General features: G+C 39.5%; 1 protein-coding gene across 1 annotated transcript in view; it reads left to right on the top strand.

The window, feature by feature from the left end:
* spo11 (SPO11 initiator of meiotic double stranded breaks) overlaps positions 1–19,497 on the top strand; it is a 59,782-nt gene extending 40,285 nt beyond the window's left edge. The window contains exons 9-13 of the mRNA XM_073062359.1: positions 3,198–3,297; positions 5,967–6,004; positions 11,940–12,016; positions 16,499–16,610; positions 19,075–19,497. Coding sequence (XP_072918460.1) covers positions 3,198–3,297; positions 5,967–6,004; positions 11,940–12,016; positions 16,499–16,610; positions 19,075–19,194 — 447 coding nt within the window. The 3' untranslated portion in view covers positions 19,195–19,497. The remainder of the gene's footprint in view (positions 1–3,197; positions 3,298–5,966; positions 6,005–11,939; positions 12,017–16,498; positions 16,611–19,074) is intronic.
* The last annotated feature ends 471 nt before the right edge of the window (positions 19,498–19,968 follow it).

The raw sequence follows: 19,968 nt of genomic DNA, 5'->3' as shown, positions 1-19,968 counted from the left end.
TCCAGTTGTTGAAAGACTGTAATGCGATCAGGAACCAAATGGTTCCTCCATAACACAAAACATCAATGAACATATCATTGTTTGGAACTGCTCAAGATCTCCTCCATCATTTTATTGAGAGATTGAGAGTGTATTGATGGGGAAGGGAATTTGTTCTGCTTTTGGTGAAAATTTTCCATAATGCCTGGATTGTTTCGTGCAGCTGTAATGGAACAACTTTATTATAGGTAAACTGGTGCCTATGCAGCAGCACAACAAGATTATATCAGATACAGGTTTTATTCTATCCAGTAACCTCATGAAATTAAATGAAGTGATAGAATTGGCTGAAGGCAGATTTATGTGAGGGTCGGGTTCTCAGGAGGGCAAGATGGATCATCCACTCACCCCGAGACTGTTGCAAATAATGGACTGCACTGTCATTGAAGATAAAGATGTTAATGTGGTCTTCTGTGAAATATTAATTGTATCTGGATGTTGCAGGACCATAGAGTTTTAATCAGATCAGATCTGAATGTACATATGATGTTTCTTAGATTGAATGCGTAAGTAGGCTTAAACCTGATTTGTAACTTCACCAGGTTGGCAGCTCACTTTGATTCCCTTCCATGTTAGTACATGTCTTTCCCCCACCCCGGCGTTACAGCTGTACAGGTAATGGAGATTCATCAATGTAAAGTTCATACATTACTGTCAAAAACTTAAAAGCGGAACGGAGTAAAATTCATTTTCATGGTGCTTGTGTGGAGGAAAAGTAAATACATCAACAAAATCTGTTTTTATTCAGCTTGTGTTTCTTGATTCATGCACAGGTGGTGCAGCTTCATGTTAGGGAAAATCACAATATGAACAGATTTCTTGGAATGTAATAACCCCCAAACACCCTTCATAACAGGGGAGGGGTTGTCAGGAATACATTGGCAAGCATGACCATGAAATTTCAGATCTGTAATGAAGTACTAGTCTGCGGCTGCACCACAGTGTGTCCTGAATGCCTTGGTTTTATCGCTAAATCTGATCCTGCCACCCTAATATAATGGAAAATGCCCAGAATGTAAGATTTGGTTACACCATTGATGCACCATCAATAACTCTCCGAGACATGAGGTGAGATATAGGCTTTTATTGGCTGGAAGAAAGAACAAGCAGCAATTGACCACCATACTACATCCTGGAGACTGAGGGCAGGGCTCAGGCCTCAATCGCCTTTATACCGGGGTCTGTGGGAGGAGCCACAGGAGCAGTCAGCGGGGGGGGGGGGGGGCGGGGTATCCAGACAGGTATATGTAGTTCACCACAACCACAACATCACATAACCCAATGCCATCAAGAACAGATGAATTTGATAGATAACTGAGTTCAAGGTAAAGTTAATTTATTTTATTGGAGGGAGAGTTCCTTGTTTTTGTTTCACCAAATACTATGAGAGTCCACAACTTCCAGAGACAATGCAGAAGATTCTTGATCAATTGCATATGCATATAACTGTACTGCCAACACTATTCAGACTTCCCTGCCTGAGGGACAGGACATGCTCAGGAATCATGATTGATGCGTCAAATTGTATGACTATATCTTCAGATTTCTTCACTAGCCTGTCGGACTGCTGCTTCAGTTTGGGTACAACCCAGTGTAATGGAATATCATCACTTGTTTGGATGTTATATTGGAAATGGATGCATGTTTCTGGTTTTCTGGGTGAGGGAACTCATTCAGCATTCTATATATTCCATCAGACACCTGACTTTTGTAGGTGATAGCAATTTTCAGCAGTCAGTATCTATGGCAGGATACCTGCTTCATTATCAGAGGAATTGTAAAATTAAGCTGAACACTGAATCATCACACAAATTGCATCTTGGGTGAGGACTTGAATACCAGTGCCGCCATCAGTGGCCTCTCGGATGATAGGTATGTTTGCTTGGAACTAGAAGTGTAGCAATTCTTTTTTTTAAAAGAAGGAACAGCTTACCAACATGCTCAACACATTTTTATTTCACCATTTACATTAGGAGATAGGTATCACCTGCCAAATTTATTTTTTTCTTATGAACTAATCAGCTCTGTATCACCCAGTCAGTAGAGAAATTTTTGAAGACATCGAGAAGATCCTGGAGAGATGTCAAAGTACATTAAAACAGATGTCAAATTACAAATTATATCTCAAACCTTTCAGCTAAGAAACTGGAAAGTGAAATGTCAATTAAATAACACTTCTGTATGATAAAATTCAGTCTTCAAAAGCATCCTCTGTACTTGGGGGAAACACTGGGTATATACTTGTTAACAAAAGATATATACTAAAACACAAAGCCAAATTCAACATACAAAATAATATTTTACAAAAAATGTACACATTGTATGTAAGGAGTTTGCTGAAAATCCCTGCTCTATCTTGGGATGCTGTAGTTAAATTCCAAACCATGACATAGTGCCAAATGCATTTTAATGGACAGCCTTAAAGCCTCTACCATTCCCCACCTATACACACCTCCTGGTGTAGACCTCCCTAGCAGGAGGAAAGCAGTGGATGACAATGGTCATATGGATGCCATCCCATTAGTCTTTCTCTCAATCTTGTTTGATCTGTTTATACATTAAAAGATATTCCATACTGCATCCCTGGATTCAGATTAGAAATACACAGGGTGGCACGCTTATTTTGTAAATAATATATTACTCTTCTGGAACATAGTAGTATGATGTGAAAACTATCTTCAGAAATTCAATTTGCTTAAGATCATCTAGTTGACTTAGCAGTAGACTTACCTTTTTGTCTTTTCATATCTGGCAGCAACCTGAATTGTAGTGGTTGTATTATAAAATGCATTGGAAAGTCTGAATCTAAGTCATCATAGACACCAGTACAAAATACAAAACTGCTCCTACTTGGGGAAAATAGGAGATTTGTTTTACAGAGCTGCTGGATTCACTATGATGTAGAAAAGAGGAAGGTTAGTTGTGCAATTGAGATATTCTTAGTGCTGCTCTTGAAACCAAAACTGGAACAGTCTTTCATCCCTGATATCCATTGTTTTAATGAAAAATATATCAGCTTAAAGGATGCCTTAGTGTTTCATGAGTCATTACACAGAAGGGATAATGATAGATAAGCTGTTGGTGTATATTAGCTGAATTTTTTATAAAGGAATGCATATATTTGTTTTTCATATTGTATTAACTTGACTGACTTTCAGGGTAAAGGTGTGCCAGATCTGAGCACCAGGTTGATGGTGAGGAAGCTGTGGGACACACTACAGATTCCAATTTTTGCCCTTGTGGATGCTGACCCACATGGTAATTACTGCTTCCAATTAGCACTTCTTCAAACTAAATAAGGTAATGATTTATGTTATGCAGAATATCAAGGTGGGCAATATTCTACTAAATATTTTAGTATCTGGAACAGGCTAGTGCATTCAGTGCATAGAGCACATATGGATGTCATCAATCTTTGAAGTTCTGCATCGAAATTGTATCATATCTGTCCGATTAAGAGAGCACATTGACAATTCACCATGGAGCCTGTATTACCTAAAGGGGAAATCAACCACTTTTATCATTGGAGTTCAATTGCATCCAAAGTTAGAAGTTTGTGAGGATGACTAGATCAGAATTTGAGGTGATGGGTCAGTTTACAGTGAGCATGACAGAAACTCTTTCACTTTTAACCTTTTTTTTGTGGCGGCTTGAGTCGACAACAAAAGAGAAGACTACAGGACAAAAGTTAAAGACAATGAGTAGGTACTGGAGGTCATAAGAGAGGATAAAAGACTCACACAGGGAAATCCTATCTGTCAACACAGCCCAGCTCCAAATTCTCTTTGGAGCAATTTATCCATAGATCGTCTGCCCTCACCCCATCAGCCTCTGCATCCAGCACATAATTCTCCATAACTTCTGCCACTCCCTACATGACTCTCTTGTCTATTCGTCCTTCCCCACTGATCTCATTCCTGGCAATTATCCTTGCAAGCGGAACAAGTGCTACATCTCCTCCCTCACTACCATTCAGAGCTGCCAACAGTCCTTCAGGCGAGGCGACACTTTGCTTGTGAGTCTTTTGGGGTGATTTGCTATATCCAGTGCGGCCTCCTGTATATCGGTGAGACCCAACATAGATCAGGAGACTGCTTTCCCCAGCACCTATGCTCCATCCGCCAGAAAAAGCAAGATCTCTCAGTGGCCACCCATTTTAATTCCACCTCCCATTCTCATTCTGATGTGTCTATCCATGGCTTCCTTTACGGCCACAATGAAGCCACACTCAGGCTGGAGGAGCAACGCCTTATAATCCATCTGGGTAGCTTCCAACCTGATGACGTGAATATTGATTTCTTGAACTTCCAGGAATGCCCCACCCCTCACCTACCATTCCCCATTCCCAGTTCCTTCTCTCACCTTATCTGCTTATGTGTGCATCACCCCCCACTGGTGCACCTCCCCTTTCCCTTTCTTCCTTGGCCTTCTGCCGCTCTCCTATCAGATTGTCCCTTCTCCAGCCCTGTGGTGAACTACGTATACCTGTCTGGACACGCCCCCTGCTGACTGCTCCTGTGGCCCCTCCCACAGACCCCTGCTGACTGTTCCTGTGGCTCCTCCCACAGACCCCGGTATAAAGGCGATTGAGGCCTGAGCCCGGCCTCATTCTCCAGGATGTGGTATGGTGGTCAACTACTGCTTGTTCTTTCTTCCAGTCAATAAAAGCCGATATCTCGACTTCACGTCTCAGAGAGTTATTGACGGTGCATCAAGCCCTGTATCTCTTTTACCAAAAGAACTCAGCTCTTTACCTCCCCCACCTCCCTCCCAGTTTCACCTCTAATCTTGTGTTTCTTCCTCCCCTCTCCCCACCTTATGCTGACTTATCATCTTTTTTCTCTAGTCTTGATGAAGGGTCTCAGCCCGAAATGTCAACTGTTTACTCTTTTCCATCGACACTGGCTGGCCTGTTGAGTTCCTCCAGCATTTTGTGTGTGTTGCTTGGATTTCCAGCATCCGCAGATTTTCTCTTGTTTGTGATTGGACTACACAGAGTATAAAGAGTGTTCCAATAAAAAGGAAGGTTAAGGATGGCAAAGTAAGGGAACCTAGGATAATGACAGAGGTACTGAATTTAGTCAAGAAGAGAAAGGAATTGCATTGTAAAGACCATAAAGGAGAGAAAAGAACTGAAGAAGAGACTTGGAAGAGCCAGGAGGGGCCATGAAAAAACCACGGCAAGTAGGATTAAAGTGAATCCCAAGGGTACAACCACTTGAGGATAAAAGACAAATTACAGAATGCTCAGAGGCAGAGGATATGGATAAGGTCCTAACTTACTTTGTGTTGGTTTTACCCTTCAACCATCAGGTGCCTGAGCCAGCCTGGATAACTTCACTCACCTCAACAGTGAACTGATTCCACAGCCAATGGACTCACTTTCAAGAACTCAGCAACTCATGCTCTTGATATTATTTATTTTCTTATTTATTGTAATTTTTTGTATTTGCACAGTTTGTCTTTTGTCTGTACATTGGTTGTCAGTCTTGGTAGTTTTTCAACAATTCTGTTGTACTTCTTTGTTCTGCTATAAATGCCTACAAGAAAATGAATCTCGGTAATATATGGTGGCATACATGTGTTGATAATAAATTTATTTTGAACTTTGAACTTTAAAATGTTTTGAAGAACTCCTGACTTTCCATTTGATTATCTGAAGTACTTAAAAGCAGCACGCATTTTGAGACTTCTCAGAATTAGTATTTCTTGTGTAGTCATGGCCAATGAGACCTGTACACAAATCTCGGAGCCCACTTAATATCCTTTCTGTACAAATAAAAGATCCCAGTTTAAAAACTTTTCATTTGTAGGCTTAACCATTTCCCTCACCATATTACATTGCAAGGACTTGCTCAGTAAATGTAGCTTTGCTGTTCCTCACTACACGAAGTAATGCATTTTATTCTTGCTCTGGTTTTGTTCAGGTATTGAAATCATGTGCATATACAAGTACGGGTCAATGGTGAGTATATTTGTTTAAAATCTATATGTTTTACTATTTTCAATATTTGTAAGTTTATAACAGAACTACCTATTAAGGAAATAATTAATTACAGTATGTATCATTGAAACCAGCTATATCAACACATCTGTTTGATTTTCAGCCTTTTCTGCATAGAGTGCACCTGTTGTGTCTAATTCACTTTTTTGGGTATGGTACCATCATAACTCATGCAGGAAAAATAAGACTAACTCATTGAATTGTTTATTATGTCACTCTTGTAGTTAACAAAAAATGTTTGCATAAGAAAACAACTGTACTGATTGGCAACAAGGACCGAACATGTCTGGTTTAGAGAGGCTTTATAATGATAAATACAGATCTGTCAATTAGTTTAAACCCTTATTGGTTTTATACATACAGCCAACATTGGAAAATGTGGAAACCCAAATTATTCATGAAAGTTTTAAATGTATTTCTTTTGCTTTCTTCAGTCAACCTAATGGTAATTCCTCAGTTAGTAAAAGACTTCTTTGGGGTTTTGTGTAATTGCAACAGACTATTAGAATCAGGGCTGTACTGCTGTTTATAATCTCGGGAATATAGGAAAAGGCATGTAAATTTCTGATCCGTGCATTTTCCACATCTCTCTGGAAGTACTTCCAACTTCTATCACCTTTGCAACTTTGAACTTAATTGTGAATTAAGTTAGGAAACACTTTAAGTTATGTTAGATTCCCCAACCAGCAGGAATAATTTTACTCTAGGTTCCCCTAGATAACTTGAAAACTTTGAACACTCGTAAATTTCATCTCCCAAGAATAAAAGTCTCATTTATATGAGACTTTTGCTTCTTCAGCAAATTAACCTTAGAGACTCAGATATTATTCCTACAAATCTCAGCTTTCTCTACAAGGAGAATTAACTTCAGCAAGGTGTCCAAATTGGAAACCGTATTACAGAGCTTTTTACAGTTTCAGTATAACTTCCAGAACTTTTGTTTTAGTCTTTCATGTGCAAAGTTCATTATTCTACTTTTATTATATTTTGTCCCTGTCAATGACATTTAAATAATCTGTATACATGGACTGCTTCCTGATTCACCCTGTTGAGTAAGGATACCATTCTGTCTATTTTATATGCAAAAATGGGTGACCTCATGCTTGCCTTTTCAAAATTAATTTATCACAGTTTTAACCATTTAGTAATACTTTTGAAATATTTTTCTGTATTCTACACTGTTTATAGTGACACACGTCTTTCTACAATCTGGGAACTGGCATATGTGGCTCTCTGTTATGCTCATAAGCACAGCAGTAGCTTAGTGGTTAGTGGATCACTTTACAGCAATAGTGATCCATGTTCAATTCCTGCCATTGTCTGTAAGGAATTTTTATGTTCTCCCTGTGACTGTTTGGGTTTCCTCTGGGTGCTCCAGTTTCCTCCCACATTCCAAGGACCTAGGGGTTAGGCTAATTAGACACATATGTAATTGGGCTGCACGGACTTGTTGGTCCAAAAGGGCTCGATAACGTGCTGTACACTAAATAAATCAATAGATAAACATTAAAAAGCTGAGGATTCAGTACCTATCAATATGTGACATCACTAGTCACAACTTGTCAATTATCCATACAAACCACCTCACCTCACCGTTAAAATCACTCTGTGTTTATTTCAAAGTTCAAGGTAAATTTATTGTTGAAGTACATATACGTTGCCATATGCAACACTGAGATTAATTTTCTCACAGGTATACTCAATAAATCCATTGAATTATAACCATAACATCAAAGGAGCTGGTTGTGGACTACAGGAGGAATGGAGACACACTAACCCCTATTGACATCAATGGATCTGGGATTGAGAAGGTGAACAGCTTTAAGTTCCTCAGCATACACATACACATACGTGGACTTTACATACTGGCTGTGTGGTGAAAAAAAGCACAACAGCGCCTCTTTCACCTCAGATGGTTGAAGTTTGACATGAGTCCCAAATCCTAAGGACTTTTTACAGGGGCACGATTGAGAGCATCCTGACTGGCTGCATCCTGCGTGGTATGGGAACTGTACCTCCCTCAATCGCAGGACTCTGCAGAGAGTGCTGCGGACAGCCAAGCGTATCTGTAGATGTGAACTTCGCATTATTCAGGACATTTACAGAGACAGGTGCGTAAAAAGGGCCTGAAAGATCATTGGGGACCCAAGTCACCCCAACCACAGACTGCTCCAGCTGCTACCATCCAGGAAATGGTACCACAGCATTAAGGTCAGGACCAACAGGCTCCAGGACAGCTTCTTCCACCAAATTAATCAAACGGATTAATTCACACTAATTGTATTTCTATGCTATATTGACTGTATAGTTGTACATACTATTTATTACAAATTATTATTTGCACATTCAGGCAGAGACATAACAAAGATTTTTATCCTCATGGATGTGAAGGATGTAAGAAGTAAAGTAAATTCAATTCAATTTAGTTCAATGAAAGACTGCACCAACTTGGCATACAAGAGTGCAAAACACAACCTGCTGTGCAAATACAAAAATAAATAATAAATAAATAAGCAATATTTATCGAGAACATGAGATGAAGAGTATGTAAAAGTGAGTCCACTGGTTGTGGGAACACTTCAATGATGGGGCAAGTAAAGTTAGCCCCTTTGGTTCAAGAGCCTGATGGCTGAGGGGCAGTAACTGTTCTTGAACCTGGTGGTGCAAGTCCTGAGGCTCCTGTACCTTCCTCTTAATAGTAGCAGTGAGAAGAGAGCATGTCCTGGGTGATGGAGGTCCCTGAAGATGGATGCTGCTTTCCTGTGACAGTGCTTTGTGTAGATGTGCTCATTTACTCTTGATGGACTGGGCCATATCCACTACTTTTTGTAGAATTCTACCTCTTCACAGCTGCTACTAGGAGATTGGTCTCCCACTAGTCTTTATTTAAATTTGTCAGAGGATATAGATATTACTGGTTATGCAGGTATGTATTGTCTTAGGATGGAGTCAAGTGTCACATATAGGCTGGGCATGTAATGATGGCACATTTCCATCCTAGAAGGGTTTTGGTAAATCAGGTTTTAGGTCAATCCAATAGATTTATGGTTGTCATTACAAAAACTAAAGTTTTTCATTACAAATTAGATTGGTTTAAGTACTTCAGTTTAAGCTCCCCAATTGCCATGAAAGTTTTGAAACATCTCTTGATCAATGGGACAGAGCTCTGACTGTTATTCTATTAACTTATTATCCCTGTATTCAAGGAAATTTTCCCATTTCTTAATTCTGCTCATAAAAGTCTAAAGTTCCATGTTAACTTGTGAAACATTATCTCTTGTCATCATTGATCCCTACAGTGTTTTCTAAAATTCCCGTAGACTTTTAGCTAGGTACTGTATATGCAGATTGATTGTCCTGCATCCATGTCCTAGGAATGGTTATCATGTGCTTCATCCTTAAGCATCTTCTATAGCTCATTGCTGGTACTCGCATCTCTGAATCAGAATTTATTATCATTGATGTAAATAATATGGAGTATGTTGTTTTGCTGCAAAGACAAAAATTAGCCATAAATTACAAAAGCAGTGCAATAATTGTTTAAGTACTTCAGTTTAAGCTCACAAATTGCCATGAAAGTTTTGAAACATCTCTCAGACAATGGGATAGAGCTCTGACTTATTAAAAGCAATAATATTCAAATTCTGTGAGCACAAAATCTAAGTGACACCTATGTAACCACTTAGATTTATCTCTCAGGTGGAACTAAAGATTGCATGGAATTAGTCTAATGATCATGGAATTGTCCTCAGTTTCCTGGCTAATATTTATCCCTAAATCAGCATTGCATTGCAGTGCATTGATTGGCCTCTCAAACCCCTATATCTACAAAGTATAACAGTTTTTACACCAGAACTAGCTCATTGGCTGTGAAAAGACACAAGACTTGAAAGATACTAGGTCAATGCAAGCCATTCTTTCAAGACTGAAGAAATGGTGCAGGGGTGTGTTATACAAGGCTTCCCAGGTTTGGCATTTTGTTGGGATTGAGGTATAAAACGTTGTGGTCATTAAAAAGGATCTTGCACAATGGTGCCAATCCAGCTGTCTCCTATGCAATGGAGAACTTGATCTGAGATGTGAATGTTGGAGGTTGAGATTGGAGAATAAAAAAGAATGGGCGAACATCTGCTGGAGAGAGTTTTCGATGAGGATGGAAGTTGGTAGTCAATCAGTCAATGCACATTTGATGATAAGACAGTTAGTGTTGGGTTCGACAGGCAATGGTGGCTGGTGATTGGACAGAGAGCTACCTCAAAGTAATTGATGATCAGCTAGACAATATGTGGTTGAAGATTGATTCAGTTGATTGGAGGCTAGTGATTAGTCAAATGGATGAGTAGATGTTGAGACCAGAGCCTTCAGTTAGATAGGCATTGGGCCTGAAGATGTAGGCAGAAAGAGTAGTTTTTGAATACATAAAATGTTTAAAAGAAAATAGAAGATGATGGACACCTTGGTCTTCCCCATATTAAAACTGATAAATCTGGACTACTTTATCTATTAGTGAAGCAGATCAGGAGAGTGGGCGTCTCAGTGTATTGCAGAAGATTGTTGCAATGCATTTGGCATAGAGGAGTGTGAAATAGGTCTCCAGAATTGCACTACTAGGCTATTAATATCTGAAATAAAAACAGAAGAAATGGGAGAGACTGCAGGTCAGATAATATCTCTGGAGAGGGTAACAGAGTTAATGCTTCAGTTTAATGACCCAATATCGGAAATGGAAAATGAAAAAACAAATGTGTTTCACTTTGCAGAGGAAGTAATGATGGAGAGAACAAAGGGTTGGAGGAGCAACCTCACATTCCACGTGGGTAGCCTCCAACCTGATGACATGAACATCAATTTCTCTAATCTCTGGTAATTTCTCGCTCTCCCCTTTTCACTTTTACCATTCTCCATTCTGGTCCCCTTCTCATCTGCCCATCACCTTCGTTTGGTGCTCCTCCTCTTTCCCTTTCTTAAATGGCCCACTATCCTATAAAATTTCTCCTCTTTCAGCTCTTCTTCCACCTACCACTTTCCAATGTTTTACTTCTTCCTGTTCCCCCCACCTTATTCTAACTTATTCCCCCTTCTTTTCCAGCCTTGATGAAGCATCTCAGCCTGAAACATCAGCTGTTTATTCCTCTCTATAGATGCTGCATGACCTGCTGAATTCCTCTAGCACTTGATGTGCATGTGAACAAAGGGAACATCCATGATATAGTGAGATAAAAGGTGTCTTGGTGATGTAATTGCTTCTGATGATCTCATAGCACTTCTAAAATAGAAACACAAAATATAGTATTAGTAGATCAGAAAGCATTTATGGAGAAAGAACACTATTTATTCTAATACTCTTTCCCTGCTGTTTTATGTTTAGTACATATCTACTTTGAGCAGTTGTTTTTATTTCTGACTTAATGGTTGCTTTAGGGAGTGCATTGAATGCTACACAATGCTCTGCTTTAAAGCAGTCCCTATGTTCTTCTCTTGTCTGATAATATTCTTGCACTAGTTCTCCTTGTTACTAACTCTTAAACTATTGGATTCTTTTTTTTATTTCAGTAGATACTCTCCAAAGCTGTGTTTAACTTGAAAGCACTGACCAAGAATACTGTATGCCTTTTTTAATCATTGTCTGTCAGATCCAGTTCCAATTTTTAGTTCTATGAATTTGCTTCAAGAACTCAGCTCTTCCATTACATTAGGATTAATGATTTTAGGGTATACTTCCTTTCTTTCCCTCTAAACATGCTATTTTTTAGCTCTCTACAGTGCCCATTCATCAGCCCACTGAGCCAACCTGCATATTTTCCTCCATAATTTTCCAAGTGAGAAAAAACAGTAAAGTGAAGTGTGTTGTGTAAAAATATTAAAAATATCATTTTTTCCCCTCTGTTTATCACAGTCTATGTCCTTCGATGCCCACAGTCTGACTGTTCCTATTATTAGTTGGTTGGGTCTACTTCCATCTGATATTCAAAGGTTAGTAGTGAGCCCTAAAATCTTTGGTCTCCTTTTCTTGTACAAACGCAATAGTCTGATTAATGTGATACAGTTTGTCTAGATTTTTTCTATTTTTTTTCTCTACTAAAGAAATCGAGAGAAATTTTGCCTGTTTTCCTCCAAAAGCCTGATTAAAAATATACTACAGTGGATTCTAGTTAATTGGGACACATTGGGACCAGTACATTTGGCCCAATGAAGTGGCTGCTTAATTAGGTCAAATTAAGGAAATAGTTTAAAAGGTACAGTATATAAAAGACAAACTACTGTTTAACTGAAGAACAAATTATGTATTTAAATGAAATACAAAAGGAATTAGAACACTGTCAAAAATGCTACAGTACTATACTATAAAACTATGTATTAGTTCCTATTAGTTATAGATGGAAGAATTCATCCAGTGTACACTGCTGTGTTCTTTTGATTGACTATAAATTAACAAAATCAGCACAAACACCTAGTGCAGATAATGGACAGCTTTCATATAATGCTTTCGATGATTGCATCTTCCAAATCTTAATTTTCATTGTATTATTCAAGACGATTGTCAATACCTTTAAATTCCTTGTGGTTCCTAACCTGTTGAAGTAGTAAAATCATTTCACTTTCACTTCTGGCCGTTTCTGGTATCTCCAAGCCTGAATGCTTGAAACTGCAGGGAGCAAAACAGTTCTGAATTGTCTTACTGTTTATTTCTTGCCAAATATAAACAAAAATAGCTGCTTTTTGAAATCAAACTGATGCAACTGACCAAAGGAGTTGAATGACTTCAGACCTGTTGCCTTGACGTCGCACGTGATGAAGACCATGGAGCGGCTGATAATACAGAATCTGAGGCCACAAACCAGGCACGCCCGGGATCCGCTTCAGTTTGCGTATAAGGAGAAGGTGGGAGTGGAGGATGCTATCACGTATTTGCTGCACAAATCACTCTCTCACCTAGATGGGGTCAGTTGTGCTGTGAGGATTACATTCCTTGACTTCTCTAGTGCCTTTAACACCATCCAGCCCAAGATCTTAAAGCACAAACTAACGGAGATGGGAGTAGACTCTTACATGGTGGATTGGATAGTGGACTACTTGACAGATAGACCTCAGTATGTGCGGTTGGGAGACTGTAGGTCTGACACAGTGGTCAGCAGCACAGGAGCGCCACAGGGAACCGTACTCTCTCCGGTCCTGTTCACCCTGTACACATCTGACTTCCAATATAACTCGGAGTCCTGCCATGTGCAGAAGTTCGCTGATGACACGGCCATAGTGGGGTGTGTCAGGAATGGACAGGAGGAGGAGTATAGGAAACTGATACAGGACTTTGTGATATGGTGCAACTCAAACTACCTGCGTCTCAATGTCACCAAGACCAAGGAGATGGTGGTGGACTTTAGGAGATCTAGGACTCATATGGAGCCAGTGATCATTAATGGAGAGTGTGTGGAGCAGGTTAAGACCTACAAGTATCTGGGAGTACAGTTGGACGAGAAGCTAGACTGGACTGCCAACACAGATGCCTTGTGCAGGAAGGCACAGAGTCGACTGTACTTCCTTAGAAGGTTGGCGTCATTCAATGTCTGCAGTGAGATGCTGAAGATGTTCTATAGGTCAGTTGTTGAGAGCGCCCTCTTCTTTGTGGTGGCGTGTTGGGGAGGAAGCATTAAGAAGAAGGACGCCTCACGTCTTAATAAGCTGATAAGGAAGGCGGGCTCTGTCGTGGGCAAAGTACTGGAGAGTTTAACATCGGTAGCTGAGCGAAGGGCGCTGAGTAGGCTACGGTCAATTATGGAAAACCCTGAACATCCTCTACATAGCACCATCCAGAGACAGAGAAGCAGTTTCAGCGACAGGTTACTGTCGATGCAATGCTCCTCAGACAGGATGAAGAGGTCAATACTCCCCAATGCCATTAGGCTTTACAATTCAACTGCCAGGACTTAAGAACTTTTTAAAGCTATTATTAATGCTTTTTGAGCTAGTGATTTAGATGCATATCATATTATTACTGAGTTAAGTATTGTATTGTATGTAATGAGTTTTTGCTACAACAAGTGTATGGGACATTGGAAAAAATGTTGAATTTCCCCATGGGGATGAATAAAGTATCTATCTAATCTAATCTAATCTAATCTAATTTTAAAAGTGTTTGCTCTAAGCACAATGTCTAACGTAACACAAGCACATGTGGCTGATGTTAATTAGAAACTGTTCAATAACAGTCTCCTGTTCCAATTAAGTGGCATAGTGTCCCAAATAAACAAAGGGAATCCCAGCTATTTTCTCAATTAGTTTTTGTGATTTTCTCACTTGCAGACCCCAGTCAGTTTGGATTGGCAACAACAGTTCCACAATCTCCATCAGCATAGGTCCACCACAAGACTGTTCGCTAAGCTCCCAGTTCTAATTGCTTTACACTTATGCGGTTGTCTCTTGGGGTCTGAGGAAGACTATATTGTGCAGGGTGGCAGTGTTTTTTCTGATGCCAAGTTGCGAGCTCGACATCAACCTGGCACGGATGGAGAGCGCGCTTGAGGGTGGCCTGTCACTGGATCGAACTCGGGAACCTCCATTCTCAGGCCCGGCGCTGATCTCACTGCACCACCAGCTGACCCTCACAATGTAACCAGTGCATGAAAGATATTAAAGTGGAAAAGCCTTGCATGGAGACGATCCCACTCTCTCGGCCTCAGAAGTCAGGATCCAGTGCAACAAAGAATCGTTACGCCTGGCAACTTCCTTGGCTGCATTGGATGGCCGCGTCTTTTTAAGTGCTCTGCCACGCCCTATGCATGCTACAATGCGCTGCTGCAATGCCTTCTCAGCCGTTGAACCCCCGGGGTTTCCTCCGCCTGATCCATTGGTGGTGAGGGAGGAAGTGTAAGGGCAGGTGTAGCACTTGTTCCGTTTACAAGGATAAGTGCCAGGAGGGAGATCGGTGGGAAGGGATGGGGGGGGACGAGTGGACAAGGGAGTTGCATAGGGAGTGATCCCTGCGAAAAGCAGAAAGTGGGGGGAGGGAAAAATGTGTTTGGTAGCCCTCACCACCATTCAGGGCCCCAGACAGTCCTTCCAGGTGAGGCGACACTTCACCTGTGAGTTGGCTGGTGTGGTATACTGCGTCCGGTGCTCCCAGTGTGGCCTTTTATATATTGGTGAGACCCGATGCAGACTGGGAGACCGTTTCACTGAACACTTACGTTCGGTCCGCCAGAAAAAGCAGGATCTCCCAGTGGCCACACATTTTAATTCCACGTCCCATTCCCATTCTGATATGTCTATCCATGGCCTCCTCTATTGTCAAAATGAATCCAAACTCAGGTTGAAGGAACAACACCTTATATACTGGCTGGGTAGCCTCCAACCTGATGGCATGAACATTGACTTCTCTAACTTCCTTCCGTTAATGCCCCTCCTCCCCTTCTTACTCCATCCCTGACATATTTAGTTGCTTGCCTGTTCTCCATCTCCCTTTGGTGCTCCCCCCTTCCTTTCTTTCTCCTAAGGCCTCCCGTCCCATGATCCTTTCCCTTCTCCAGCTCTGTATCACTTTCGCCAATCACCTTTCCAGCTCTTAGCTTCATCCCACCCCATCCGGTCTTCTCCTATCATTTTGCATTTCCCCCTCTCCCCACTACTTTCAAATCTCTTACTGTCTTTCCTTTCGGTTAGTCCTGGCAAAGGGTCTCGGCCCGAAACATCGACAGCGCTTCTCCCTGTATATTGCTGCCTGGCCTGCTGTGTTCCACCAGCATTTTGTGTGTGTTGTTGTTTGAATTTCCAGCATCTGCAGATTTCCTCGTGTATGTGCTCAATTCTGCTGCTTCGTTAATGAGGATCTACAGTACTTACCTACTTTGCTGCTGTCCATGGAGTACAAATAATGAAGCAAATTTCAAGTTTTGCGAACTTTTCAATCCTGGTACCCTGGGCAGCAAGTTTTTCCATACCACTTTCTCTTAGACACAGAACAGGTTGTGAATGGATGCTGGGAACTTTTCCAGTAAGATATTTTCCTAAAATTTAAGTTCCCAAGAGAAAAGAACAACTTATACACTAGATATTATAATTCTGATTTTTCATTTCTCCCCAGTGATACATGAAAAAAGATTTTTTTTAAGAATGGAAGTGCAATAAAGCAGGCAATTGACTTCTTATTGGGATAATACCTTTAATGTGTGTGTGTGTGTGTGTGTGTGTGTGTGTGTGTGTGTGTGTGTGTGTGTGTGTGTGTGTGTGTGTGTGTGTGTGTGTGTGTGTGTGTGTGTGTGTGTGAGAAACATGGATGTTAAAATGCACTGTAATAGCAACCGTTTTATGTATTTAATGTGAAAAAGTATGCTTTGCATCCATAATTAGTTCCGGTTAAATAATCTTTGCCAGATTGACATTTCATATTAAATTTATGTTTTCCAATGAGAATTTTGAATATGGAAAATGACATGTTTTCTTTCTACCTATTATATATAGATTAAATATTCCTAAAGAAGTTTTGATTCCTCTTACTGAAAATGACATGAACAAGTTGACCAAATTACAGAAACGACCCTATATTGGCTGTCAGCCTGTATGGAAGAAAGAAGTATGGGAACATCATGATTAATGTCTTTTATCCACTGATACATTGGTTATTATTCTGTATTCTAAAAGGAATTAAGAATGTAGATTTTGTATTAAGAACATTATTGCAAACATTCTGTAGAAAAGATTGTGATCAAATTGCATTTTCTTGCAGTAATTGTATATACAAATTTGTGTATTCTAATGAAGTATACTTGTATGAAAATGGAAAATGCTTAAAATGTACAGCAGTTGCAATATCGGAGGAAAGAGAAACGATCTTTCAGATCAAACTCATTAAACTTGCAACAGTAATGCAGTTATTTATGGTTGTACAGTACATGGAACCACTTTCAGCTGCAATCACTATGCAAAGTAGAAGAAGAATGTTTAGTCATTGGTTGTCACTGCTCTGTTCTTATTTATTTTTTATTCACCCTTCCTTCATAGAGATCAGCTATGATTAACAAACCTTTCCCACCCTTTCTGATCTGGCACAACCACCAGTTATAAGATTCAGTCGCTCATGATTTCTACCCTTTAACAACCAACCTGTTTTCTCCTCTTTTGCTTTTTCTCTGCAACTTAAAATATGCCCGTGTTTTCCACATTTCCTAATTTTGATGAAAATTCATCAAACTCAAATGTTAACTTTGCTTCTCTCTCTCTCTCTCTCTCTCTCTCTCTCTCTCTCTCTCTCTCTCTCTCTCTCTCTCTCTCTCTCTCTCTCTCTCTCTCTCTCTCTCTCTCTCTCTCCTCTCTCTCTCTCTCTCTCTCTCCCTCCCTCCCTCCCTCCCTCCCTCCCTCTCTCTCTCTCTCCTCCCTCTCTCTCTCTCTCTCTCTCTCTCTCTCTCTCTCTCTCTCTCTCCATACACGCTGCCTGATCTGCAATATATTCTCAGTATTTTTAGTATCTACAGGTTTCCAAGCATAATTGTATATTTGAGACTAAATGTAAGGAGTTAATTTTGTGCTGTGGTGCCAGTATGAAATTTTATACACAGATAACAGGGGCGGCATGGTAGTGTTGTGGTTAGCACAATACTTTACAGATAGCCTGGGTTCAATACCCGCCACTGCCTGTCAGGAGTTTGTATTGTACGTTCTCCCTGCAACCATGTGGGTTTCCTCCTGCAGTCCAAAGATGTACTAGTTGGTAGGTTAATTGGGCATTATAAACTTTCCTGTGATTAGGTTAGGATTAAAACCGGGGGATCGCTGGGTGGCTTGGCTCGAAGGGCCGGAAGGGCTTTCTCTGGCTGTATATCAATAAGTAAATAAGATTTTCATCTGGAATGGTAGCCTCTGTGTGTTTTACAAATTTGAACAACTTTACTGCTATCAGATAAAAATAATATGAAGTAGCCATGGTTCTTACATTTTCAATAATTGTGCGGATGCATATCAGATGTGAAGAAAATTCATAAACTCTGTCAGATATGGTTGTCATAGTGGATATTTATTGTTTATAATCATTTGGGGAAAACTCAAACATGTCTTCTCCCAGAACTATCTAAAGCTTTACTTGCATCATTAAAGAATGTGACAAATTTTTAATTTATAAGTAGAGATTAGAATATTTGTAGGCTTCACTACAAATATTAATGCTAGAATAATATAAACATTGCTAATTGTTTCTCTATTTACAAAGTTGACATAAAATATAACAATATTAAAATAATACAACTTTGGATAGAAGTCTCAAATAGCAAAAAATATCCAATACAACTTTGTTATGTTTCAGTGGTTACAGAATAATTACTCTATGCCAAAACTGAGAGATAGTCCACTTTGTTAATTCCATAAATACAGTAGTGGAGTTAGTGGAATGAAGTGCTGACCTGTGATGAACCAACTTAGGCAAAGAATATTTTAGAAAATATATACTGCAGCCTGAGAGCTGTCATAGTCACCTACTCAGGAAATGATTTTAAACCAAATGCTAAAGAAACAGAGGACCTCCAATTGCTGTACTCTCAGCATCACGACTTCCCGCTCCAAATACTGAGCCTGACCACCATCACAATTCTTTGCAATTCAAAACTAATCTCATGAGAAATTGGGTAGTACAACATTTACTGATTCTATTTTGGATAGGATTTGTATAGAGAAGTAAGTAGTCACTTATAATATCCCACCAGGCTTGCTCTCATCTGGACCAGCGTCCCTCTGGAGTATAATTATATATTCACAGGAGTTATTTTAAGTATTGCCAGACTTGCATTGGTGATAATTCCATCCATTTTCAAGTTTTATTTGATCTTAATAAATATTGAAATCCAATTATGCCAACCTCTGACACAATCTTGGTTATTCAACTGTATGCTGATAAGTTCTCAATGAGTAAGAGAATGTCATATTGAAAGTAGTCAAAAGAGCACTCTTTATTTCGATATCATTACTTTCTGTTAGTGTTACCATTTATTAATGTACAATTGTATAAATTGCAGCATCATACTCACTGGAATCCATTTCTTTTCTTTCAGATGGAAATAATGGAGACTGCTAAAGTGAAGGCTGAGATACAGGCTCTTGCCTCCATTAGTTCCGACTATCTTACAAGAGTATACTTGCCAAACAAACTCAAGTTCGGCGGGTGGATATAAACACAATCCCAGGCCAATTTCCATGATTCTAAGAAAAAAATCTGATTTGAGTTGGCATTAATTTGTAACTAATGATATATACTTGGCTTGATTTTCTAGGCTTGTTATTGGTTCTTATTGGATTTATTTGCCAATATCTGGGTTTTTTTGGTTGCATTGGTATTTCAGCTGGACATGCTTATTGGAATGGGAATGTGGCTTGTTGTGTTGGAGGTTAACAATTGTAACCAAGTTAGTACTCTAGTTATTGACCAACTTGATTATCTTAGTGATGTTCCCTATGGATTTATAATTGAGCTGATGTGACATGTGGTCGGTCTTGTTACATTAGAATTAATGGTTGATATGATCAAATATTATAGTAATGTTCAATTTCTCCTTTAATAAACTTTATAATTCATATGTGTTTGAAGCAATTCTATACTTTAGCTCTTAAGTTCCTAATTCACAGCAAATGTGAATTAAGACTTGATTCAATATGCATTAATAATGCTCCTTTACCTTGTTATGTGATGCCCAACTGGAAAAACTAATTGCAGAGTTCCATTATTCCTTAGATACTTGGATCTTTTATCAACAAGCTTGCCAATTAAAAAGATAAGCTGATGATGTAAATCAGCAACCAGGTTTATGCATGGTCCAATTCTATTTTCTATCAACAATTTTATAAATGGGATAGAAATAACATAACAAGACTATCTATACATTGCCCTTTTCGTAGCAAAACTTTCCAAGGTTCTTCAAAAGCCTGTTAAAAACAAAACTCACACAGGA

Source organism: Hemitrygon akajei, chromosome 11 (assembly GCF_048418815.1).
Source record: "Hemitrygon akajei chromosome 11, sHemAka1.3, whole genome shotgun sequence".
NCBI lineage: Eukaryota > Metazoa > Chordata > Chondrichthyes > Myliobatiformes > Dasyatidae > Hemitrygon > Hemitrygon akajei.
Note: the sequence above shows the minus strand (reverse complement) of the source record. Positions and strands in the feature narration are given on the sequence as shown.